The 23,210-nt window shown below is 28.4% G+C and overlaps 2 protein-coding genes across 3 annotated transcripts; one reads left to right on the top strand and one right to left on the bottom strand.

The window, feature by feature from the left end:
• The first annotated feature begins 251 nt into the window (after positions 1-251).
• Positions 252-14,992, top strand: LOC111032148. Of its 2 annotated transcripts, none has more exons than XM_022312378.1 (4): positions 252-400; positions 3,481-3,597; positions 9,571-9,765; positions 14,271-14,992. In XM_022312378.1, exons 1-4 carry the CDS (start codon positions 304-306, stop codon positions 14,462-14,464), a joined length of 603 nt encoding a protein of 200 aa, XP_022168070.1. In that variant the 5' UTR covers positions 252-303; the 3' UTR covers positions 14,465-14,992. The 2 variants fall into 2 exon arrangements, with proteins under 2 accessions (XP_022168070.1, XP_022168071.1); XM_022312379.1 differs by lacking the exon at positions 14,271-14,992 and adding an exon at positions 9,998-10,167 and having other exon boundaries at positions 256-400.
• Positions 14,993-19,294: 4,302 nt separating this feature from the next.
• LOC111032153 (dynein light chain 1, axonemal-like) lies at positions 19,295-20,109 on the bottom strand. The gene is given in 3 exon segments (XM_022312384.1): positions 19,295-19,401; positions 19,462-19,754; positions 19,952-20,109. Coding segments are annotated over 3 exon segments (558 nt in total).
• Positions 20,110-23,210: the final 3,101 nt, after the last annotated feature.

Below are 23,210 nucleotides of genomic sequence, written 5' to 3'. Positions count from 1 at the left end.
ACATAAATTTACAGAGTAGGTAACTATAAATGGCCGCACCCATAATAGTGATTTAAAAAAAAAAAAACCGACGATCACCCTGTAGCACATCCGTAACGTCTCGTTTATTGACGACCGCGGCACACGATAACATATTAATGACAATAATATTATAATATTCATTATTATTATTATTATTATTGTTGTTGTTGTTGTTGCGTTCGCTGGCGACCGGGTGGAGGGAAAGGTAACCGCCGATGGCCGACGAGTAGTGCGTGTGTGTTCGAGTGATTACCGGCAGTGACATCCGAATGCTCAGACACTATGCGCCACCGGTTCGTCTTATCCATGCTGCTGCTGCTGCCGGCCGTCCGGGCCGCGGTCGGTGCGAAAAACGGAGGTGAAATACGACCAAAAAACGGTACGGTACACGGTATTTTTTTAAATATTTTTTTGTAACTTTAATATTTTATTATCGTCGACTTTGCGGTTGGAAAAGCGAGGGGAAATCGGTCGGTCGCGTGCCAGGAAAACTCTAACCTCACCGTCGAGTAATAAAAAAAATGAAATTATTCCGACGGGCGACGCGGTACGTGACTATTATTATTAGGTCCCTATCGTTTATTATCGGGCTCAACGCGTATTTAAGATAATTACAATTCTTTTTTTTTTCATTGCACAAAACGCTAACAATTAAAGCAAAGTATTTTACGTCAATATTATTTCGTTTTATTTTCGTGATTTTATTTAACTTAATATCAAAGGGCCTTTACTGGACCCCGCTAAGAGAAACCTGTGTAGAGGCCCGGAGTAACCTTGATCTTAAAATATTCTTAATTATATACATTTAAAATTTCAAAGCATAAATTTGAAAATTAAAACAGAAATTCTCAAAACTAATTACTAATCTGGAATTTAAACATGGTGTATATTTTTAGTTTTACCTGCATCATAAATTCATATCGAAGCGACAAAGCGAGTATGACATGTTATTTTTAAAGTAAATAACTACTAGGGATGACGCTGATTTAAATGCAAATCGTAAATTTTTCTCAATGTTCTAAAACATAGCTTTCCAAGCACAAAATTCGTTTCATACATCAGAAAACATAAAAATGAAAATAATTAAACATAATTTATTTTAATAATATTTCTATTTTTATTACGTATTATGTTCGATCCTGTGACTTCAGTTGGAGTTAAACGAAGTTTCTCAAGATAAAAATTAACACTCGTCGATAACCATTGAAGTTTATTATTTAAAAATATTAAATATTATCTGATTGGCCAGTGCTATAATGAAACACAAAATACAACGTACTATATGCATCTAAATTTTATATTACCTATATTCACTACATTTTTCTTACTTAGTTTTTAATTTTTCGGGACATTTTTTTAAGATATCTTTTGCAATATTATTATAGTTCAGTATTTTGTCAAGGAATATTTTTTTTAGATAATTTATATTTGCACCCTAATAATTGTATGTCAATTAGTCACTTGCCCACATTACTAGACATTAAATTATATAATATCACTTATAATATAATATAATTATATTATATTATTATTGTTTAATATTTGTAAAAATACAATTTTACATTCGTACGAGTATATTATACTTCATTAACTGATGTTTACAATGTCTGCTTATGACTCCTCGTCGAGTTATTCGTGTAATTATTAAGTCTATTTTTTTTTTTTTGACAAATTCCACTCATTTTTTTCTATTATCACTTCTTATCTAATGTATTTTTATCTTTTTTTTGTTACTGTCACTATTATAGGTATAATCTTAATTATTCATAAAATGTTTCTTCTTTTTACATTTGTGCAAACACTAAGTTTAGGTCTCATGATAGGTTGTATTCGAGTAGGAAACATGTCCAGAATCACTCGTTTAAAAATTATATCGACATAAAACTTCTGATTGTTAGCGAATAACTGAAAAAAATACATTTTCAGAAATGTAAATTTTAATGATATTTTTCAATTTTCTCAAAAATAATAATCTAGTACCTACACATTTTGTCTTATTATACGGTCTTCCTGGCCAAGATCTCCGTTTCTCTAAAGTTTATTAAGTATTACTAGAATGCATCAACGACGATAAACTGTCACAGCCAACAACGACAACGACCACCGAAAAGACCACCGTTCAATACTATTTACATAATAGTTTTCTATAGTTGTCATACTATGTTGCAGAGTCGGATTTACGGTGTTCTATTTTTTTTAAACTATTTAAAAGTAAATACTGAATATTTTATGTAATTTGAATTTACACGTAGTATTAAAAAAATATATAAATTAGAAGTTAAAACTTCATTTTTTTAAGATTGAAATCGCTGAGCGCCTCGGCTTATCCGATCGTAACAATATCATCGAAAACTCCAATAAACGATTATCTGTATACGACTTGGTATATTATGTACAATCGACTTGGATTTACTTCGAAAATTAAATGGTTAAGTTTTATTTTTAAAATAAAATAATAATTTGTATTACTTACTAATTTGAGTCACTTAACTAATGTCTAAGAAATTCGTATTTTTATTAAGGAACTGATGTTAGGTTAGGTACCCGATTTAAATTTTAGGTTATTAAATTACTAGCTTATTACTAGCTGTGCCGCGTTTCAGGTGCTAAGGATTTGTTTTTTTTATAAATATATTTATTTTTAAATGTATTTACAATATATTATCTACTAATTGTTATAGTGATGAAACCAATAGTAACCACATAAATTAACAAAAAAAATATTCTTTCTTTGAGAGCTGAAAAAAAAATCATGCTTGACTCTCCAAGTCTCGTGGAATCTGTTGAAATAACTTTTTATTGAAAATGTTCCAATAGTTATTGTGTCTATTAACTCTGGATAAACCAACGAAGGTTAAATATATAAAGTGACCGAATATCAAAACTAAAGTTAAAATTATTATATCCGATCAGTTATATTATACTATGTAACCTATGGCAACCATTTATACCTATACAAAAATCCAAATGAAAAAAAACCCTTTCAGTTTTTTCCGAGTTTTCCAATTTTTCTTTCCTTAAAAAGTTAAAAATCTTACTTAGAATATTATCGGACATCTTTTTATTTTATCATTTAGATTAATGTGACAAATCAATTAATGCTGTTTAATAAATAAAAAATAAATTGTCCTTATTTTTGGGATGGGGGAGGGCCTCTCCAAATATATTGAGTTCATACACACCTATCTATATCTTGCTCTGATAACTGTTAAGTAAAGAGTTGTAACAAATTGACAGCACATGCGGGTATGGCGTTTACTTAAAACATACATTAAAGGACTCAGTCAAATCTTTAACTTCCCTTATAAATTAGGACAAATGGCCAAATACAGTTTTGAAATGATCAATTTCTGCTAAAAATGCTTGGGCATTGTGTAAGTCCTAGGACTTACAATTTCGGATTTTGCCATTATAACTATTTTTTTAATTATTATATATTTCGTGTCTTGGTTGTTATAGATGACGACCTATCAATCAACAGCCTAGAGGATGTAGACCTGAGTTGTGACGGAGGTAGATGTGAACCAGACGGACAAGACGCCGTCCCATCGACGAGTTGGACAACCACCAAAAAACGTACGTAAGCTACCCCGCACCGCCGTCTCAGAGAATAATAATGTTCCTAAGAATCCGTCCAAAAAAAAAACCACTTTCTTATTTTTTCAGTAGTTTTCTAAGAAGATTTAAAAGTCCATGACATTTCCCGGATAAAACCCATTACTTTGAAAACATTTTAAAGAAACTATGCAGGTACCTATGTTGACCTCAGTCAACTTACAAAGGTACAAAACAACTATTAAAATAATGAATTCGCAACGACATATTTTCTGTTCCGCACACTCAAACTGAGTAAATTCGTCCGGATTTCTATTTTTTTTTAACAGACATTACACATATACACAGAATCAATTCTGTACCTTGCGCAATCCATATTTTATAATTTTATATTGTAACTTAAATGTAAGACGAGAATTGAGCATTTGTATTTTTAAGTTGAATAAATCCCTCTGCAATTGATATAACTTTGATGTATACAATTAATTTAATTAAAAACGTTTTGAAAACATGGAAAAAATATAATCGAAGCAACATACGACACTTACTAATACTGTTCGTATTCATACAATTGTATTGTTATAATTTTAATCCTTAGAACATGTATTGTAACTGTATTGTAAATCAATTTTTTCATTACATTTAATGTTTTATAGTGATTTTTATGAATTTTCTAACCGAAATATTACTGTCCACATTTATCATATTATTAAATTATTATGATTGTACCAAAATAATAATCTCATACCGTTGTGCAATTGTCGATAATACTACAAGCACAACGAATATTTTCTGTGTGTTACATTCCGTTTGTTGAAATCAATACACCTACAACGTAATAATGTGATCTTGAACTTGTTTCAATGTGTTTACAAAATCTAAGGTAAAGAGATCTCACCCGCACTATTGTTGGTTGGTTCACAACAGACTCGTAAATATTCTATGAACTTTGAAAAGTTTTATTTTATCGACATAATATAAGCATATAGTTAGATTTCACAAGTCCGTGGAATTCACGACCTCCGCGTGACTTTCGACGATTTTTTTTTGTTGTGACGGCTGCCGTCACCTTTTGATCTATCATGACCAAACGATCCCCGCCCCCACCCATCGCGTCAACCTCATCTTACGTATTTCACTTATTTCCCGTACTTTTTTTTTTATCAAAAATTTCCACCGATATATCCATCTTCTTGAGTTTCAATAGTACGTAGTTTTCAGTGTAGAAAAAAACGGAAATCTGCTACCTCACTTCTTGACTACTGTAAACCTTTTTCTTTTAGGGGCATTTTTTGTGCCATTCATTTTATTTTGCTTTCGATATCCTTTATGGCGTGCATACAGGAAATGTTTCGGGGTTCGAGTTATAGGATTTTATTTAGGACTATTTTTCATCTGAACTGCAGAGTTCAAAATATAACGTCTAAATATCACCAATATCAGCTAACCGTTGGTTCTTTGTGGGTACTCAATAGTAATATGTTTGATTCAAATGTTACTGATACATGTTATTATAAAGTGGTTCAAACTAATGGTAATTATTTGTCTGCCTACACTGTACTAATGTTTTATTTCGTCTTAGAACAAAACTTTAAAATATTTAAAAAACAATATTTAAAATGTTGACACGTCTATATAATGTGAATTTCCATATTATTTAAACAATTATTTCAACTAAAAGCATAAAATATAATGGGATTTCGGTTTTCTTTATTGAATAGGTTTTCCCTTTCGTATAGTGTATATAATAACATTTGTTCATATTTCGTTTGAATTTCATTTGATATTTTATTTAAGTAGTAAGCATAATTTAAGTAAGGAATCCGTAAATTTTAATTGGCTCGTTTCTCCTTACACATACTGAATATAATTTGTAAACACACGTTTTGAACAATGTATTGAGTTAGTTAACAAACGATACATTATAATTAATTTTTAACTAGTTACATTCTACGGAATAATAACCAAATATTTAGCCAAATTCACCAGGCTTCATTATTTAATTATTGGCTGAAAATTAATTTATAAATAATAATACATGCAAAAACCTTATTTTTTATAATACTCTTGTCATAAACTGATAAAAATCAAATTACATCATGTGTTCAGTACACCAGTGACCTGTAGTTGTATAGTTTTGGACTGTGTGTGTAATAAATAAAAGAAGAAACTATTGGTTTTACAATAATAATATAAGTCTATTTTAAGGGGTTTTTTTTTTCCAGAGATTCATCATTGAGAAATCTCAAAACAATTCATGCAAAACGTCTATATATATATTTAAACTATTATGCTAAGGATTATCTTATTATAAACATATTTAATTAAGAATTTGATATCTTAACAAAAATAAAAAGTGTGGATTGTGCAACGAAACAACAATGTCATTATTAGTGGTACCAATTAATATTTTGTTGTCAACTTTTTTCTTTTTTTATTGAACTGAAGGCTAACAACTATGGCCATTAGCTGTTTGCAGGAGGGAACGGTTGGTTTTAGAACACATATTGTACGTGTGGCAAGGAATTTGTTGCTAAAAATTCCAGGTGGTCACCCATCCGGGAACCAGCAAAACCAGCCGGTACGTTCAGAACGTTTCCGCAGATTGACCACCGCTCACTAAGCCACAAATTTCGTTTTATTGATTTTCCTTATCAGATTACCACCACTGGGCCCGAAAATTGGTAGAGACTACCCAATATAATCATATACTATAGGTTCTCAACTTCAGCTGACTAAAGCACAGGCAATCATATGCTTAACAAAAATGAACCGTTGATTGCATGTCAAATGTATTGTTAATATTATGCTGGTTTATTATATTTTATTTAATATTTAGATCAAAAGCTATAATAATATTAACGGTATAATCAATTATTTTGTTGTAATAAATATTTTTTCCTGATGTACAGATATTTGTTAGTTAAAAACTATTGGCTTGAATTGTATTATGTCAGACTGCCCTGGTAATAAATGTTACACACTTAATAATATAGTAACGTATTTCAACTGAATATAAATCGTCGAGTATTTAAATTATTGTTATTAAATGGAACTTAATAATTACCTACATATACATTAGGTATTTAGTTATTTTTTGGACATATTATGTAGTATGTACACTTGTAAATTAAGTATTGCCAATAAAAATGCTTTTTGTTTCTCTTTTCATAACGGGTCGATCAATCTAACAACAATAACAACAAAAACCAAATACCGTTAAACCATATGCCACGTATGCCACTGATCATGATTGATCGCATGTTTGATACTTTTAAATCATGCATTTTAAAGGTTAATATTTAAGGTTACGTTTGACGTTTCTTTATTAAACTACCTACAATAATAACATTTTTAATCAAATATTTCATATCTGATTAGTCGTGATAAAATGTCGTTTTGATAACTTTTTTTTTTTGGTTTTTTTTTATTTAAAAAGAATATTTACAATCTCTGCTAAAAGGCATAATAAGCAAATTTGAACACATACATAGAAAATATTTTTTTTTACAACTTGAACACATGAGGAGGGAGGCCATCCAGTGATAGAACCCAACGTTATTTTATTTATTTATTAATTATTAACTTAACATAAATTAAATTAAAAGTAAATGGTTTAAACGATCAATCATTTAATAAATCACGACACCATTTTCTCTGTAGACGGCGCGGCGTGGGAGATTACTAAAAAGTGAGTTGGAAGCAAATTCAGCGATTAAAGGGTTAAAGTGAGACTGTAATTTAGAGTGAAATTTTTTATAATGTTTTGTGGCTAATTGATTTACTGTTTCTATTTTGAAGTCATTTTGAAGTGTTGATAATTTTTAAATAATTTAAAATAAAATAAAGTTTAAGCGATAGAATAAGTTGTAAAAGTTTCACTAAATTCTATCACATTTTTATATGAACAATGTCACAAAAACTAATAAATTAATAAATAGATACAAATTATGAAAATATAAATTGAGAATAAAATTGTTATTATTTTATAGCGAATTCATGTATATTTTTACAACGGAGAGTGATAACACTTTGTCATAAATCTCATTAGAACTCGTAGAATTTTGTTGTTTTATCAGAAACTACTGAAAGTTTACAAACGTTGCTTAAAAATTCAAATCTGTCTCTAATTAATATAATATAAACTCTACCTATACAACTCAAGTATATAAGTGATTTTTACTACCTTCAACATTAATATCTGAAAAAATACACTAAAAACAATTCCTTTTTGACTAATATTCAAAATATTTTAGCAAATTTAAATTTAATTTGATTCATGAAATAGGATTATAAGACAGTTTCAATTGTCTATTATTTTATATTTCCAGTATATTATTTAAATCATGTTGTTTATATCACTTTTATTGAAACAGTTAGTCAATAACAGTCATTAATATTAAAAGAATTCTAAGAAATAGAAGTTACATTAAACAACGATAAAGTGCACAATAATAGTATATAAAAAATACTAAGTCAAGATAATAAATGTATACGATTTTTAAATAAATAACTTTGAGATCACTATTATCTGAAATTTAGAATCGCGTTCAAATAGTATTAAAATATATTACCTAACTACATAATTTTTAAAATTTTGGTGGATAAAATCATTATAATCAATATAAAATCATTGTGCTCACTTAACAATATCGAATACTTTGAGTCAATATGAGTTGCGTATTTACGGGGAGGTTCAGTACCCCTGGACCACACCCCGCCCAGAATCCAAAAAAAAGGATAGGAAGCTAAAAATATTGACATTTTAATTTGACATTTTATTATAATATAATATAGATGATGTTCATACAAAGATGTGAAGTATAACAATAAATAAATAACAATTTTCTAATTTAAAATACTGATAAAATGTTAGAACTAACAAAATTATCCTTCCCCAATCCCCCCAGAAAAAAAGTTGAAAACACGCTACTGGTTAATAAGTAGTGATGAACAATAAACTTTTTGTCCATTTACAATTCAAAATATTTCTTTTAAGTATGAACCCAGTCTAATCAATTTTTGTTTTTTTAAATAATTAGAGCTGCTTAAGTATTCTGATTTCTAATTTTCATAATAATATACTTAGTGGTTACAAATTTATACATACTTAACACGTTTAAGTAGTTCTCTACTCTAGCCATCTTAAAAGTACGGTACTGCAGTAATATTCAGATAACAAATAATAATAATAGTAATAATAATAACATTCTAACATATTATTTTCCCTCCAACAAGAAAACCCGGATCATGGTAGGATATTATTTTTTTCCAATTATCCGTTTTATATTACATTATAGATAAGATGTATTAGCTTATAACAACATAATACTGTAAAAATATTTGTAAACAAATTTCAAATATGGTATAAAAAGTGAAAATGTATCCATAGAATTACCTTCGGTGCTTCCATCGTTTTAAATTATAAATAATATTCAAGAAATTAAGCGCTCTAGAGCACTCTTTCTAATAAAATAAATTAACGTTTAACATTTACAATTTATTTATTATTGTTATTCTGTTATTCTATACACTTTTGCTTAAACTCTATTGTGTATTTCAAACGAGTCATCCAATACTATTCGTTTTCTAATTAGAAACTTTTGATATGAGTGATTTTATCATATTATTCAAAATTCTTAAAATGTAACTACACATAATATGTGATGCATTCAGGATAAGTGTAGCATTCATTTATTTACATTAAAAAAAGCTCAAAGGCGTAGGAGAAGAACCATCCAGTGTGCCGTCACTCCAATGTGAACAGGAATACATTTAAATTTTAAATTCTAAATGAAACAAATTCCAATATTTATCACTTTCTTATAAAATGTATAGTTGAAAGATAACTTTATTATTTTTATGGACTGATTATCTTTAATAATGACAACTAATAATTTATCTGATCCATATCATTTTTAAATCATGTTTATTATTGTTATTATTATTATTATTAATGTTACCTACATTATTTCACTTGTGGGTTCATTTCAGCAAATATTTTTCAACTGAACAATAAATCATGCCCTGGATTCGAATTACCTCCAGTTTTCCCTCGGCAACATTGTGACTCAGATAGAGACTGCTGGCCAAGGATATGTTGTGGATACGGAGGACTGAACGGTCAAAAATATTGTCGAATTCCTTTGCCAAGTTGGAGAAACGATTTAATGAAAACCATCGCAAAAAGTAAGTACTTACAATACATAAAATTAATAAACCGTATTTAAAAACTGATAGTACATTGATGTAATTATTATACTTGATAAAATGTTTGATTGTATGTTAAATAATAAATTCAGAACAATCTTAAACTGATACGTACAATTTCTCTCAAAAGACTATATTATATTTCAATTACAACACGATAATAAATAAAAACATATTATCAACATATTTTTTAATATGTATTTTTGATTAGTTTTAGTACCTACTCGACTAATACTGCCAGGAGTTCAACCGCAGTAAAAAGGACACGAGAAAAGCACTGTTTATCTTACTGCACTTTTGACATTACACCAATCAGATACAAAAATATGAAGTGTTATATTATTATACTTCTTAAATTTCAAAATACATTATTCATTTTAACTTGTTGTTATAAAATAAATTAAATTTATTGCAAAAATAAATTGTATTTTAACATACATTTTTATAAAATATACCTTAACAACAATGAAAGATATTAAATGTCTTGATATATTATCAATGCTGTATCTTAAATAATTACATTTTTAAGTATGTTATTTATTCATTCTTATAATTTCAAAAAGTATAGGTATTATCCACTTAGTTGGGAATTTCAAAAAAAATGTACAGCTAATATTGAAGTCCGAGATGAATACACATAAATGTTCACAATAATTTAATAATTTTAAAAAAATGTCTTAACTTAACCTTAATTGAACATTTTAAACAGAAAAAACGACAACGAAATATTTATACAATATTATGCATGCATCTGTGAGGAATTAAACAGAGTTCTATTTTTAAATAATAATTCAAAAAGATCGAATTTTCTAAATCTTGCACTAGAAATTTCTCAACTATATTGATCAAAAGAAATTGAAAAAAAACTAAGTAATAAGTGCTTACAATAAATTAGTAGGTATTGTAATATTCACTCGTGCTGTGTAATACCTGTTATAAACGGAGTGCTGCTTTAGACCATTGAACTTTGATACTAATTACATTTCTATATAAACGATAACTGAGAAACGGCATTTACCCACTATTGAATCCAATTTAAATTAAATAAAGCTCCATTTCCATTTTCAAACTTTGACATAAAGTTTATTATGAATCCATATTTTCGAAAAGCTCTGCATCTGAGTATACGTAGGTATATGATATTTAAGAAACATCAAAGACATTATTATAAATTATTATTTATTACAATTCAACCCATGAAATGTAAGACTCTGAACAGATACGATAATATTACTGAAACTCTTATTATTTGATGTATCTATAATATTTCACCCATAACCAAAAATAATAAACTATAATATCCATCAGCTTTCATGATAAAATAAGTAACAAATAAATACGTCTAAATAATAGCCATGTGTCATGTGTCAAACAATTATTTTACAACAAACTATGATATAATTATTTTTTTTTTAATGTATGTTTAATTTAATTACAATAAAATTAAATATACCTTACCATAGACAATGGCAAGCTAGCTGTAAGTAGTGATTTGTTTGTACAATTTACATATACGTTTTACATATACGAGTTATTACTTTATAGGGTATAATATGCACATTTTGAGGAAACTAATTTTTTCTATAAAAGTTAATGAAATAAAAACCTTTTCTTAAAATTCTAATCGGGTAAAATTGTACAATAAAGTTTATATACTCACTTATTTTAGAATCTTTAATAATTACTTTCAAAACAGTTTTGTTTGTTTTAATATTGCCGAACTTTCTTATTGGAATAATTCCATATATTCAAATTGTTTATGATAAGTTAAAATATGTAAATTTCCCATCATTTAAAAAAAAAATGTTGTTTCAGTATAAAGTAAATGATATTAAAGAACATTTAAGGAATTCAGTGAGTTCAATATATTAGGGATAAATTAAAAGTGATCGACTCGAATTCTTTTCTCTGATTCCTGTTGTGCAATACATAAATTGTATGTTTCAGCTTAAGTACGTCGTCACTATAATGAAAAAAGTCAAAAATCAATTTCCATTCAATACATTGAATAATGTATAGAATAGATTGAGATTGGAGCATTTTAATACTATTTATAACTTTTTGAAATCGAATTAAGATAAATATAAATCGATAAATTGCAAAAACATAAAAACTCGTGCTAAACGTATGCATACCCATTAATTGTTGTGTTTTGAACTCCAAAAATGTTGCACAGCGGCCTTTCACTGCTATCTTATGACATACTAAATAAGCATGATCTATTGTTGTTCAATAGTCAGAACCTTCTATATAACATAATAATAATTAGAATAATTATAATGATAATAGTACTTCAAGTCAGACTGAACTGAAAAACATTCAAACCAAATAAAGAATTATTGTGATCGGTGTGGCGATATCTGTTTACATCCTAATAAACCATTTTTAGCAATACTCTCAAATAACCCTCAAACGCTAACCTACGTATACTATCGAACCTTGACGCATGTGAATTAACTTGAACATATTAATAATAGGTATAAACTATAAGGTCTAAATACGGTTCTAAAAATGCAATTGAAAAAATAAAAACAGCTTTAACGACTTTTTGCCGTGAAATCAACCACCACCGTGTCGGGCCTTAAAAATCGTCGTTCGCAGAGGGACGTAAATCGGACACAGTAATCAAAATCGTGTGGTCGTAACTTTTTTAAGCACCTAAAATTACGACGTTAGTCATTACTCATTATAAACAAAACAATTAACTCTGAGCTTACTATTCACCATTCGTGTGTCAAAACCTCACGGAATTTATTTACATATCATTGTAATATTTTATCTATAAAACATCAACAATAGAAGTTACGTTGTGAAAATAACAAAAGTACCATATAGGTATTATATAGTTCTATTAATTAATGTGCTACATTCTATTAATTTTTGGAATACTATAAAAAAGGATTTTAAGAAACTAGCATACTATCATAAGCCTTTGGACATTTATAACAGCCAATTTAAAAAATATGATATGATACGATGTTCGTGCTACTAAAAGCGTCTCAAAAGGAGACTCTCAGAGAGACTATATGTTCTCAGTATTATAAAAAAAGTTTATCTTCAAAATTTTATTTTGATAAAATTATTACTTATCTACTCAATATTGAGTCGTATATAAAAAGGATTTGGAACGTAGTGTTGTTAGATGAAAAATGCAATGTGTAGAAAATGTTTACTCATTTTCTATACTTATGGTATTATTATCTTAAATTCATGCAAATGAATTCTTGAATATTATTATTCATTTCGCGTTCGTAAAATAATCTTTATTATATAATATTACTATTCCGTCAACGACGTATACGTTCGCATGACAAAAATTATAAAAACACATAATTTACCAAAAAATGACTGAAAACATTTAACTGAATTAGCATTTCCTGTAAGATTGTTTATATTTTAAAATCACTTACGTTAAAAAATATATAAATGTATAAAGCCAATAAACTCTTCTATATCGTCTAGTTATACAAAGGCGGACTTTGGTTGATATTTTTTTTATGAATTTTGTATTATCTAAAGTTGCTTGCACCAGTATTACTATGAATCTTTTCCCCAGAGTTCTGTATTGATTTGTCGTGTATAACCATTAGACTTCTGATTATTTAAGAGTACTCATTTATCGATGTTCATTTAGTCAAATTTTGATTTTTAGAATTTTCTAGTATACTACAAAACGACCATATTATTTCCAAATACCTATTTAGATTTCTACAAAGTATCCTGGGGTGAAAAAAAATTGTTTTCAAACACGAATCTTAATAGTTAGTGAATTGTTGGAGTATGTCGATGCATTAGAATTTGAATTCGTAGTTTCTGATAAACTCAACTTTGATCACTATAACTATGTACAATTGATTATTTTAATACATTCAATAACATGAAGTAGTTAAATGAATTATAAACAGGTACAGTTTCAGAACTTAAGAACATATTATATGGACTGTAACTAAAACGTATATGGCGTAACTTAAGTAAACACATAATATTATAGGTTAGGTTAAATTAGACCAAATATTTAATCAGATTTATAGTTTTTATTTCATTTCTAACCATTAGCTATAATTATTGGTATTCCAATTCCAATTATAATATTTTAATAAATTTCGCTATCCACATTATCCTTAGTGCATAAAATAGAACAACCATAGGAAACTATATACTATGACCATTATTTCAGTAGATAGGTACATCGAAATGTTCGACATAACCGTCATTAAGCGTATCAGAAATGTCTTAGATCCATAATATTTCATTCAACAATTTGGTAAAAAAAGAGAGTACACATCGTACACTTGGAAAATACAGTAACCACTGTATCGCCGTTTGGGTACCGACCGTATACCCAGCGTAGTAGGTATACCTGAGTATTAATGTTTTTCCGGAGGCAAATTTTATATTAAAATTTTGCAACCACGTGGTACGAAATACAGGTGGCTGCTGCAGAATCGACAGTGACAATACTATTACGATGATCGTGTTCACAGGCCTCCGGTCCAGCAGGCCGCGGTACCTGCAGTGCAGCCCACCGCCGCCCAAGCGTTACGATCTGTTCCCGCGGAAGTGCAGGACCACCGTGGACTGCCTGCCCGACCTTTGCTGTCCGGAAACCGGAAGAAACGTGTGCCGGCCACCCAAGGAAATAATACAACCCATCAGGGTCCGACTGTCCATCGGGTAGGCGGCCCCGAGTCTGTTTTTTACCGGCCCAACAGAGTTTGCCGACCGGGCAGATTTATCATCGATCCGAAACCAACCACAATGTCAATCATACGGAGCATTTTTATAATTTATTTTGAAAATATTTTAAATACATATAGCAAAAGACTTATAACGGCAAAATTATTACACGACACGGGTCTACGGATAAATATTTCTAATATTTCGGACAATTATTTTTTTTATAATGCGTTCGAAAATGTTTTCGAAACGTTACAAAATTGTTTCGATTGTTATAGTATTATTTTTCCCCACTGGATAACATAGCTGTTCTGTGTTATGATGTAATCGTACCTATCTAGTCATTACTCATTTGTATATCACTGTTAATCGCAGAATCCTTCCGAACACCCGAGAGAAGGGATTACAAGTAAACGTGCAAATGAATACCTATGTTTAATTATCTTTGTGTATTATTTTTGTTATTATTATTTATTATTATTATTATTATTATTATTTCTATTATTAAAATTATTATTGTTATTATTAATTATTTTTGTTCTTATTTTTATTATTGTGTACGACTCTTCGGTGACTTGAATACTTGATCTGAACGTGTCACCCTCGGCGTCTACATACATCGAACCAATACTATACGTGACGTTTAGATAGTATATATCTAAGTATAACCAACACAACAACGTCGATGACAAATTATTATTTTCCAGACATAAGGGAACACATAAGGTCCCTGAAAAAATCCCAAGTTAATGTTATTATTGTTTCGTTAAGACGCTTTCACTAATGCCAAACCCAAACAAAACCCATTTGGCTTTTAACGCGTTTTCGATTTATCTAGGACATGTAAGATAGACTATAGCAATCGTTGTACAGTTAAATCCACCGGCCTCGGCTATCGCCCAGTCATATCCAATTAACGATTTTGTAGAAACGATAAAAACATAATAATTTCGTGTTTGAACCGATAGCCGAATATAACCACAAACGCGATTGTATAGATGCGGTCGCAATCCCAAAAGTCGCTCTGGACAATAATTGAAATATAATAACATTCGGCGTTAGTGGTAAGCCTATATGCAGTTTATCGAATGTGGATGTTTAGCAAACAAATAACTGATGTTATTTAATTTGTTATTAACTGTGTAAACACTGTAAGCAATAAATTATTTTATTATTCTTCAATCGATTACCGGTGTATAGTTGGTTTTCAAACAATAACCTACTCCATATTTAATTAAATGACACCGCTGGATACCTGTTTAGTCCATTGTTCGTCATAATTGAACACGAAATGACTGTGTGATGAATAAAATATGATGTAAGTGCCCACTATGAGGACAAAGGTGTACCCCACTGGTCACCGTATATAGTGCACCTAGATATGGCACGCATAACACAAAATAATATAAATTATATATTCGAGTTATTATTTGTGAACAAGTGTACAACAAGTGTATTACAAGAGTATATTTTGTCACTATAATCGTATAACATCAGATTGTTGTCCCGCAGTTAATGTGTAATCGCTCTTTTTTATGCACAACAAATCGATATTGATCAACTATAATAGAATTTATAAGGAAACAATGTAGTAGAGTGAGTACCTATTAACGACTCATAACACTTAACAATTAGCATTGCACTCAGCAGAGAGCATAGGACAAAAAATAATTGTCTTCACCACTTGGAACAAAATCATATACTTACACAGTTACACTATATAGAAGGTGGAAAGGCCAACTGATGTAACTCAAACTACTACGAAACAGGGAACACAAACAATTATTGTCATATTTAAACACAGTACCTAATTTCACATAAGACTGTATACCTATCAATAATTATATTTTTTTGTTAGTATTTCAAGAAATTAATGCTTAAACATAATCTGTTTAAATGAATTAAATATTAGCTGTTTATACTTTTCACGTACATAGGTGTGATTAAATATGTCACATAGATATGAAACAATTTTTTTTATTCTATATGCTCAATTTTTATGTTTTTTTTTAAGAACTATTCAATGACTATTTCTTAAATTTGATTCATAGTAAAATATATCATAGGTTATGATAGGTTATAACTTATAATTGTTCTGTAATAAAAATGATAGAAAGTATTAGAAACATTTTAAACGTATATTATATGTATGCCAATTACCCATGTACAATAATATCTTAACAGTAATTATTATACTTCGACAAAGTTAAGAAATCTATTACCGAAATCCTGTTAAGAATCTTCTGGCTAAAGTATAGGCAAAATATTAGATGTAATGTAAGCAGCGTATTACAGTTTATCATAAGAATTAATATTTAGAGGAAAATTTTGACACCCTTTTTTACCAGGATAAAGCCCCTTAATTAATTTTCTTCATTCAAAAAATTGAATACCCCTTAAATTATTTTTAACTTAACTATTAACATTATAGTTAGACTTGAAAATGTTGGTTCTTTTTACCTATTTACTATCAGTTAATCTTCGATATCAAATATAATGTACTATCGATTTCGTTTTAAAAATTGTAAGTTATACTTTTATTAAATCATAGCTATTTACTATATTTCAGAAATTTTCATTAATAAATACTTAGTAGTGTTTTCCCTACATTTTATATCATGCACTTTCATAATATTAATTAAATACCTACTGAATTGAATCATTTTCTACCTGAGTATATTATTTTTATAATCTAAACTAACCTAACCTTCCTGTCTGATTTTATTCGGGAATTCGATGGACTTATTTACCGACTACCAGGTTATTACATCACCATCGGTTTCATTAACTGACATTGCTGTTTATATAAGACTCTGAAACTTGTTAACCGTTAAATATATCATCTGGTCCATGGGTTGATCATTTTTTCATTTAAAACTTCTGCGATCGTCAAATTGCCTCACTTTTAAAATTCTCCGTGATTTCATAAATATATTTGTACATAAATATTCTTTAATCTTTAGTCCCTAGCTAAAACCTGGCAATTTTCATATACACTGAAAAAAATCTAATTTTACCTCAATCGACACAACCCACCACGCAAGAAGATAATTATAAGCATATTCCTAAAACTTTTAATAATAGTTAATCACTCAAAGCCAAACCCATTAGGTACTCAATATATGACTAGACAGCTAGGTTTCAGGTAAAATAAGGACATCGAAGGTATAACTGGGTTACTAAATTAGTACGGACATTCGGGCAATTTAGTGTACACACAAGCATACTGCGTTAATTTCGGTGGTAGATTTCTAGACAATTTTTCAAATCAATGCTGAACTTAAGACAGTTATAATTTACATTTTTAAAAAACAAGATATTATTTTGCATTTAAATGCATTGAACTCAGCTACAAAAAAATTATCACGATTGCAATAATAACATCTATCAGAAACCTATAATCGTGTAGCCCAGAGGCGGCAGTTAGATCGGAGGTGAGTTTATGATTGCGTTGTTTCTGGTTGATGCTATTACCGTGGATCTAGATTTTTGAAGAAAGGCTGACCGACGGTGAGGTGCTAACGATAATGTTCGACTTTTCTGCTGTCTTTCATTTATCGAGTTCAGCACATATGGAGTGCAAGACCTCACGTCACCGTAAAGTAAGGTTTTATGAGATATAGCCAGCAGAGGCTTGGGGACTATTCCTCAGAGAAGAAATAAATATCATTAGTTTATCGAGATAAAGTACCAATTGAAGGATGGTAGAATTTAACTATATCCATGAAATGCAAATGTTTCTTGGCAAAGTTGTAGTCACAAACGTACAATACTGATCTTGTCGTATTAAATATTTTATTGCTTCAATCACTTTTGTACAGTTTTCATTAATATTACAAGGTTGACTTGTCTTAGACTTTGAAATCACCATCTAAATTAGACTTTCTCAAAAAGAGGTGATATCACCCCCCTGTAGGCGTTGATAGTCTCCCAGAGGCCGGTATAAGCCCCGAAGAAATTTTAATTAGTCATTAGTGTAATAGTGTACCGTTTATTGGATGTGACCAAATAAACATTTTCAAAAATCCTGGACATAATTTTTTTATTTCCTTGTAACCCTTTAACACTACAAGAACACTAATTTATAACATTTTTAAAATGGGGGGATCTAGCACACCCGTCCCCCTTCAATACACCACCGAGTCCGCAGATGGTAAGTTTAAAACATTTTGAGGGGTTCTAGAAAATGATTTATTCTCAAAGTGGGCGATGGATGAAATAAATTTGAGAACCTGTGATCTAAATCAATATAAATTATAGATAATATAATTTCAAACTCAATTATTTATTAAATCCATCAGTTAGGTAAGGTTTACTTAATAGCTTACATTTTTTAATGTGCTTTTCATTTTAAATTTGTTCGATATTTTACATGTTTAATAACAATGTTAGTTGAACATTTAAATTAAGGCGGTGAATTACTAAAAAAAAATTAATACAACGATTTTATGCCAAGCACAACAAATTTACAGAACTGTTAATAGTGCAAATATTTCTATTATTACAATAAAATATTATTATTATTATTATTCAACAATCAAACAGTATAGTATAACACTCTAAAATAAATTAATGATAAAAACACAATAGGCTATACGCCTATACTATAAAAAAAACATATTAAATCGGGGCTAAAATATGATAGGTACGGGGTACCTAACTCAAACCTATTGAGTAGGTATTTTGTTCTTTAAGAATTTAATAAAAAATATCTTGTTTTCGTTTTTATAATTCAATTGTAAATTATAAGTGATTTTTCTGTAATATAATAATATATTTAGTTTAATATTTCGTGGCCAAAAATCGAATCACATAATATTATTGATAATTTTTATTCTCTTATGATAGGAATTCCATCCAATATTGATATTTGCGTTAGTCTCTTAACGCATTCAGTACGCCAAATAGTTTCTTCCATAGACTCTTGTATTGGATTACCTAAAAAAAATTATCCCATTTCATTTTTACAACAAAATTTATGAATAATAAAACCGTTACCGGTCAGTACTAGCTCTTGAAGAGTTTCCAATTTTAAAAGTTTTTGCACCTCATTCCAACTGTCGACTAAATTATTACCCATATACAACACTTTCAGTTTCTTCATGCCCATAATACCTTTCAGTTTTTCAATATAATTATAAGATATCCATAATTCTTCTAAAGTATCAGCCAATTTCTCTATCCCAGTGAAACTTTTTATGTTATTTCGTGCCAATGATAATACTCTTAAGTTTCTTAAAGCGTCAAGACTAGTTATTTTTTCGATACAATTTGTGCTCAATGATAATTTTCTGCAACACATATCAAAATACACATACCAGGAAAAATATAAATTGAAAATGAATTATATATAGAATATTTCAAATACTAATATTATGTAAGTCCAGTTAAGTCTCAAAAAAAAGGAAAGACACCGAAGTTATTGGAAATTAATAATTTGTTAACATAAATAAAATATAACTATTCTTTTTTTTTAAATTAAATTTACTCGCAATTCTTTAAAGCGCCTAAGTTAGCATCCATCTTTTCAATTGGTGGCCATTGGAATTGCAAACCAACATATAAAGCTTCTGCGAGTGGTATTTTGTTTTTTTCCTGCCATCTGGCTAATGCTTCTTTAATTGTGGTTGCCTTTGGTTCCTACATATTGTGATATACATTTTGTAATATTTATAAAATTATAATTAAATACTTTCGGTACTCACTCCCATGCCTCAAATAAATACAATATTATGTTTTCTCTAATAATTGTGAAGTATAATATGTCAATTTTTTTTTGTTTTGTTTTTTTGTTCCTATGGTTATTTGTATTGCTACTCTTTTGTAGATAATATAGTATCATATTTTTATTCATTTATAATGAATTTAAAAATTCTAATTTTTTTCGTTTTTATTTAAATAGTATACAAGTATGTAAATAGCCATGGGCAAAAAATAATAATAATTAACTTATATTAAAAACCATTAGGTACGACATTTTTATAGTTAAGTAATCAATCCGTCTTATTGCGTTAATGTTTAATGAGCTATTAGATCAATATATGTAGAAATAATTGAAACTTCATTGCAGTTAAATTCAGCCTTAAATATAATGTGTTTTCATACATGATTTTAGGTAGTCGCATTACTGGTTTACATTGCAATTTTTTGTAGCTTGGTTGATCTTTGATTTTTCTGAACCAAATTTTATACTGAAAGGTTTAACAAATGACTGAATATAATATTACGTAAATCTTGTAAATTGTTGTTAAACATTTTAAGGATCCTGATAAATTCAAAAGTTTAGACGGTTACCTTAAGCTTCCCACAAATTTAAGATACCACTGCTAATTTATTAATAACAATATTAGTGTATCCTTGGACTTAAGTTTGAGCTCACTTTAGGATCTAATTTTAAAAAACTCTTCTCTTCGAGCAGCTCTTGAAATACAGATATTATTGTTTGAATTGGAAAAGGAGTGAAACGGGATACAAAGACCAAGCATTGGACTCTTGATATTGATTATTGAAAAAAAAAACGATTCTGAATGAAGCTCAGTTTACTCCGTAGAGTTTATAAGACACTTGAAATCTATATCGTAAATTCCTATCGATTAAATATGTATAGGTTTAATAAAAAATTTAAAGGCACACAATTCGTATTCATTGTTCAGTATAAAATTAATATTAATATACCTTTAATATACAAGTCATTTTTAAGGACTTATTTTAAAATTATTTTTCAATATCTTGCTCGCAACAATAAAATGTAAGTTAAAACAAAATAAGATTTTTACAGTAAATACCTTGCCTGCAAATAACATAACTTAACTTTATCAGGCAACAAAATGAATGTGTAGGGAAATGTTTAAATATTATAATACATCATAAGTACATATTTTTATTTAAATGACAACATTCACTTAACATTTACGGACAATAAAATTAATATTCAAATTATATTTTATACTACCATCAATCACTGTCAATATAACATGTATCATAGTAATAAACGTATACATTTTACGACTGTCCATTAGTGTGAATGGACCTAAAATACTTTACAATAAGATGAGTCACGACTCATGAGTGTATGATAAACTTCGGTAGGTAGCCAGGTAGGTACTTTTAATATTATTATAAATAGTAAGTGCATACAGCTGTACAGACATACAGCACCTATATCAATTAATTATGAATATTACGAACGTGTTTACGTGTGTAATATTGGTTGGAACTTAGTTTTGAGTTTTTGACATAATATTCAAATCAAAAAATAAATAGTTATATTAATTATATTATTTAAAAACAACAAAACAAGTTTGTATCTTTTACATACGCGTAAGATATTATCCATGGATAATGAATATGAGTAAATATAGTTTTAAAAATGTATATTAAAATTCAATTAATACAGAACATAGTAGTGTAATACAACACTTTAAATAATTTAATTTTCATTTTAACCTATTGAGTTCAAATTATTTATGAAATAAAAATAATTTTACCGAGGTATTTTATTTGTAAAGCATTAAATTAGTGAATAAAAATATGGTAAATTTGAACACAGTAGAATTGTTTTTAGAAATACAATTATACTTATCACAAATTGAAAAATTAAAACGTAATTCAGTTTATAGTTTTAAAATAGTAAATGATACATTAGAATAAGTATTCCCAAGAACTATCAAAAAATGTTACCTTATTTTGTATAGGTCAGAAAAAAAGATAATCGAAAAATTAAGCTTAAATTATAACAATTGAATATTATAATATAAGTCAATAAACGTTGATTTTAATATTGTATGCATAATTACATATTGTTATATTCATTCAATTTGTATACAATTAATAAGTTATGAGTTTGCAATTACTTATATAGGTAACAAACTACTCAATAGTAAAGTTATTTATTGTTTCATATTATATTCGTTCAAAGTTTTCATAAAAAAAAAGAGTTAGATTAAAAGGAAATGTTTTAATTATAAGTTACAACATAAAAACCCTTTTAAATATTAAATTTGTATGGTTGTAATATTTATTATTACTTATTTAATCATCTTCTAAAAGTGTATTTTTTTCAATGTATACAATTTTAGAAGAGAAATCATTCGTACCTACGGCCCCCTGTCCCATTGACAATTACAATTAACTATTCAATCACATTTTTTTCATAAGAATAATACGAAATACCAATGAATAACTATAAAATATAATAAGCGTGCAACTGAAAAATATATAGTAGATGCATGAAATTTGAAGGCCAAAGATATTATGCTTTTCGTTACTAATCACTATACCTATTACCTACTAAGTATACACCTAAAACACATTTACCACGGTACAATGTATATGTGTTATAAATTGTATTCACCAAAATAACTATAAAATTTTAAAAAAGCAATCAACAATAAAACACAATTCATTCAAAAATATGTACAATTATTGCACATTTCTAACTTTTAAAACCATAAAACTCCGTACACAATTAGTCTTAGTGATTCATTAATATTTTAATATCTTAATAGTTAATACATACAGCTTATTACTATCGTATTTTATTATATGTTATTTAATATTTTACGTACCTTATGTTTGCATCAGAATTATTTTATATTGACACCACAAAAAAAGTTACAATCACAAAGTTTACGGTTGCATATATTGAAATACTCGTAAGTTATTATGTTCCCTAGAAAAAGTCAACACACGAATCGACGACAATTTTCAGTAAACAAATATTATATTCAACACATATTTTTTTTTCT

Source organism: Myzus persicae, unplaced genomic scaffold (assembly GCF_001856785.1).
Source record: "Myzus persicae strain clone G006 unplaced genomic scaffold, MPER_G0061.0, whole genome shotgun sequence".
In the NCBI taxonomy this organism is placed as follows: domain Eukaryota; kingdom Metazoa; phylum Arthropoda; class Insecta; order Hemiptera; family Aphididae; genus Myzus; species Myzus persicae.
The sequence above is the reverse complement of the archived record's forward strand: the minus strand, read 5'-3'. Positions and strand labels throughout refer to the sequence as shown.

What these genes read in the sequence shown, in the direction of transcription:
- LOC111032148 (XM_022312378.1), top strand. Translation starts at nt 304, where the DNA reads ATGCGCCACCGGTTCGTCTTATCCATGCTGCTGCTGCTGCCGGCCGTC. An exon ending in TTGGACAACCACCAAAAAAC is followed by an intron (nt 3,598 to 9,570) that starts GTACGTAAGCTA and finishes GGTTCATTTCAG; the next exon opens with CAAATATTTTTCAACTGAAC. An exon ending in AATGAAAACCATCGCAAAAA is followed by an intron (nt 9,766 to 14,270) that starts GTAAGTACTTAC and finishes TCGTGTTCACAG; the next exon opens with GCCTCCGGTCCAGCAGGCCG.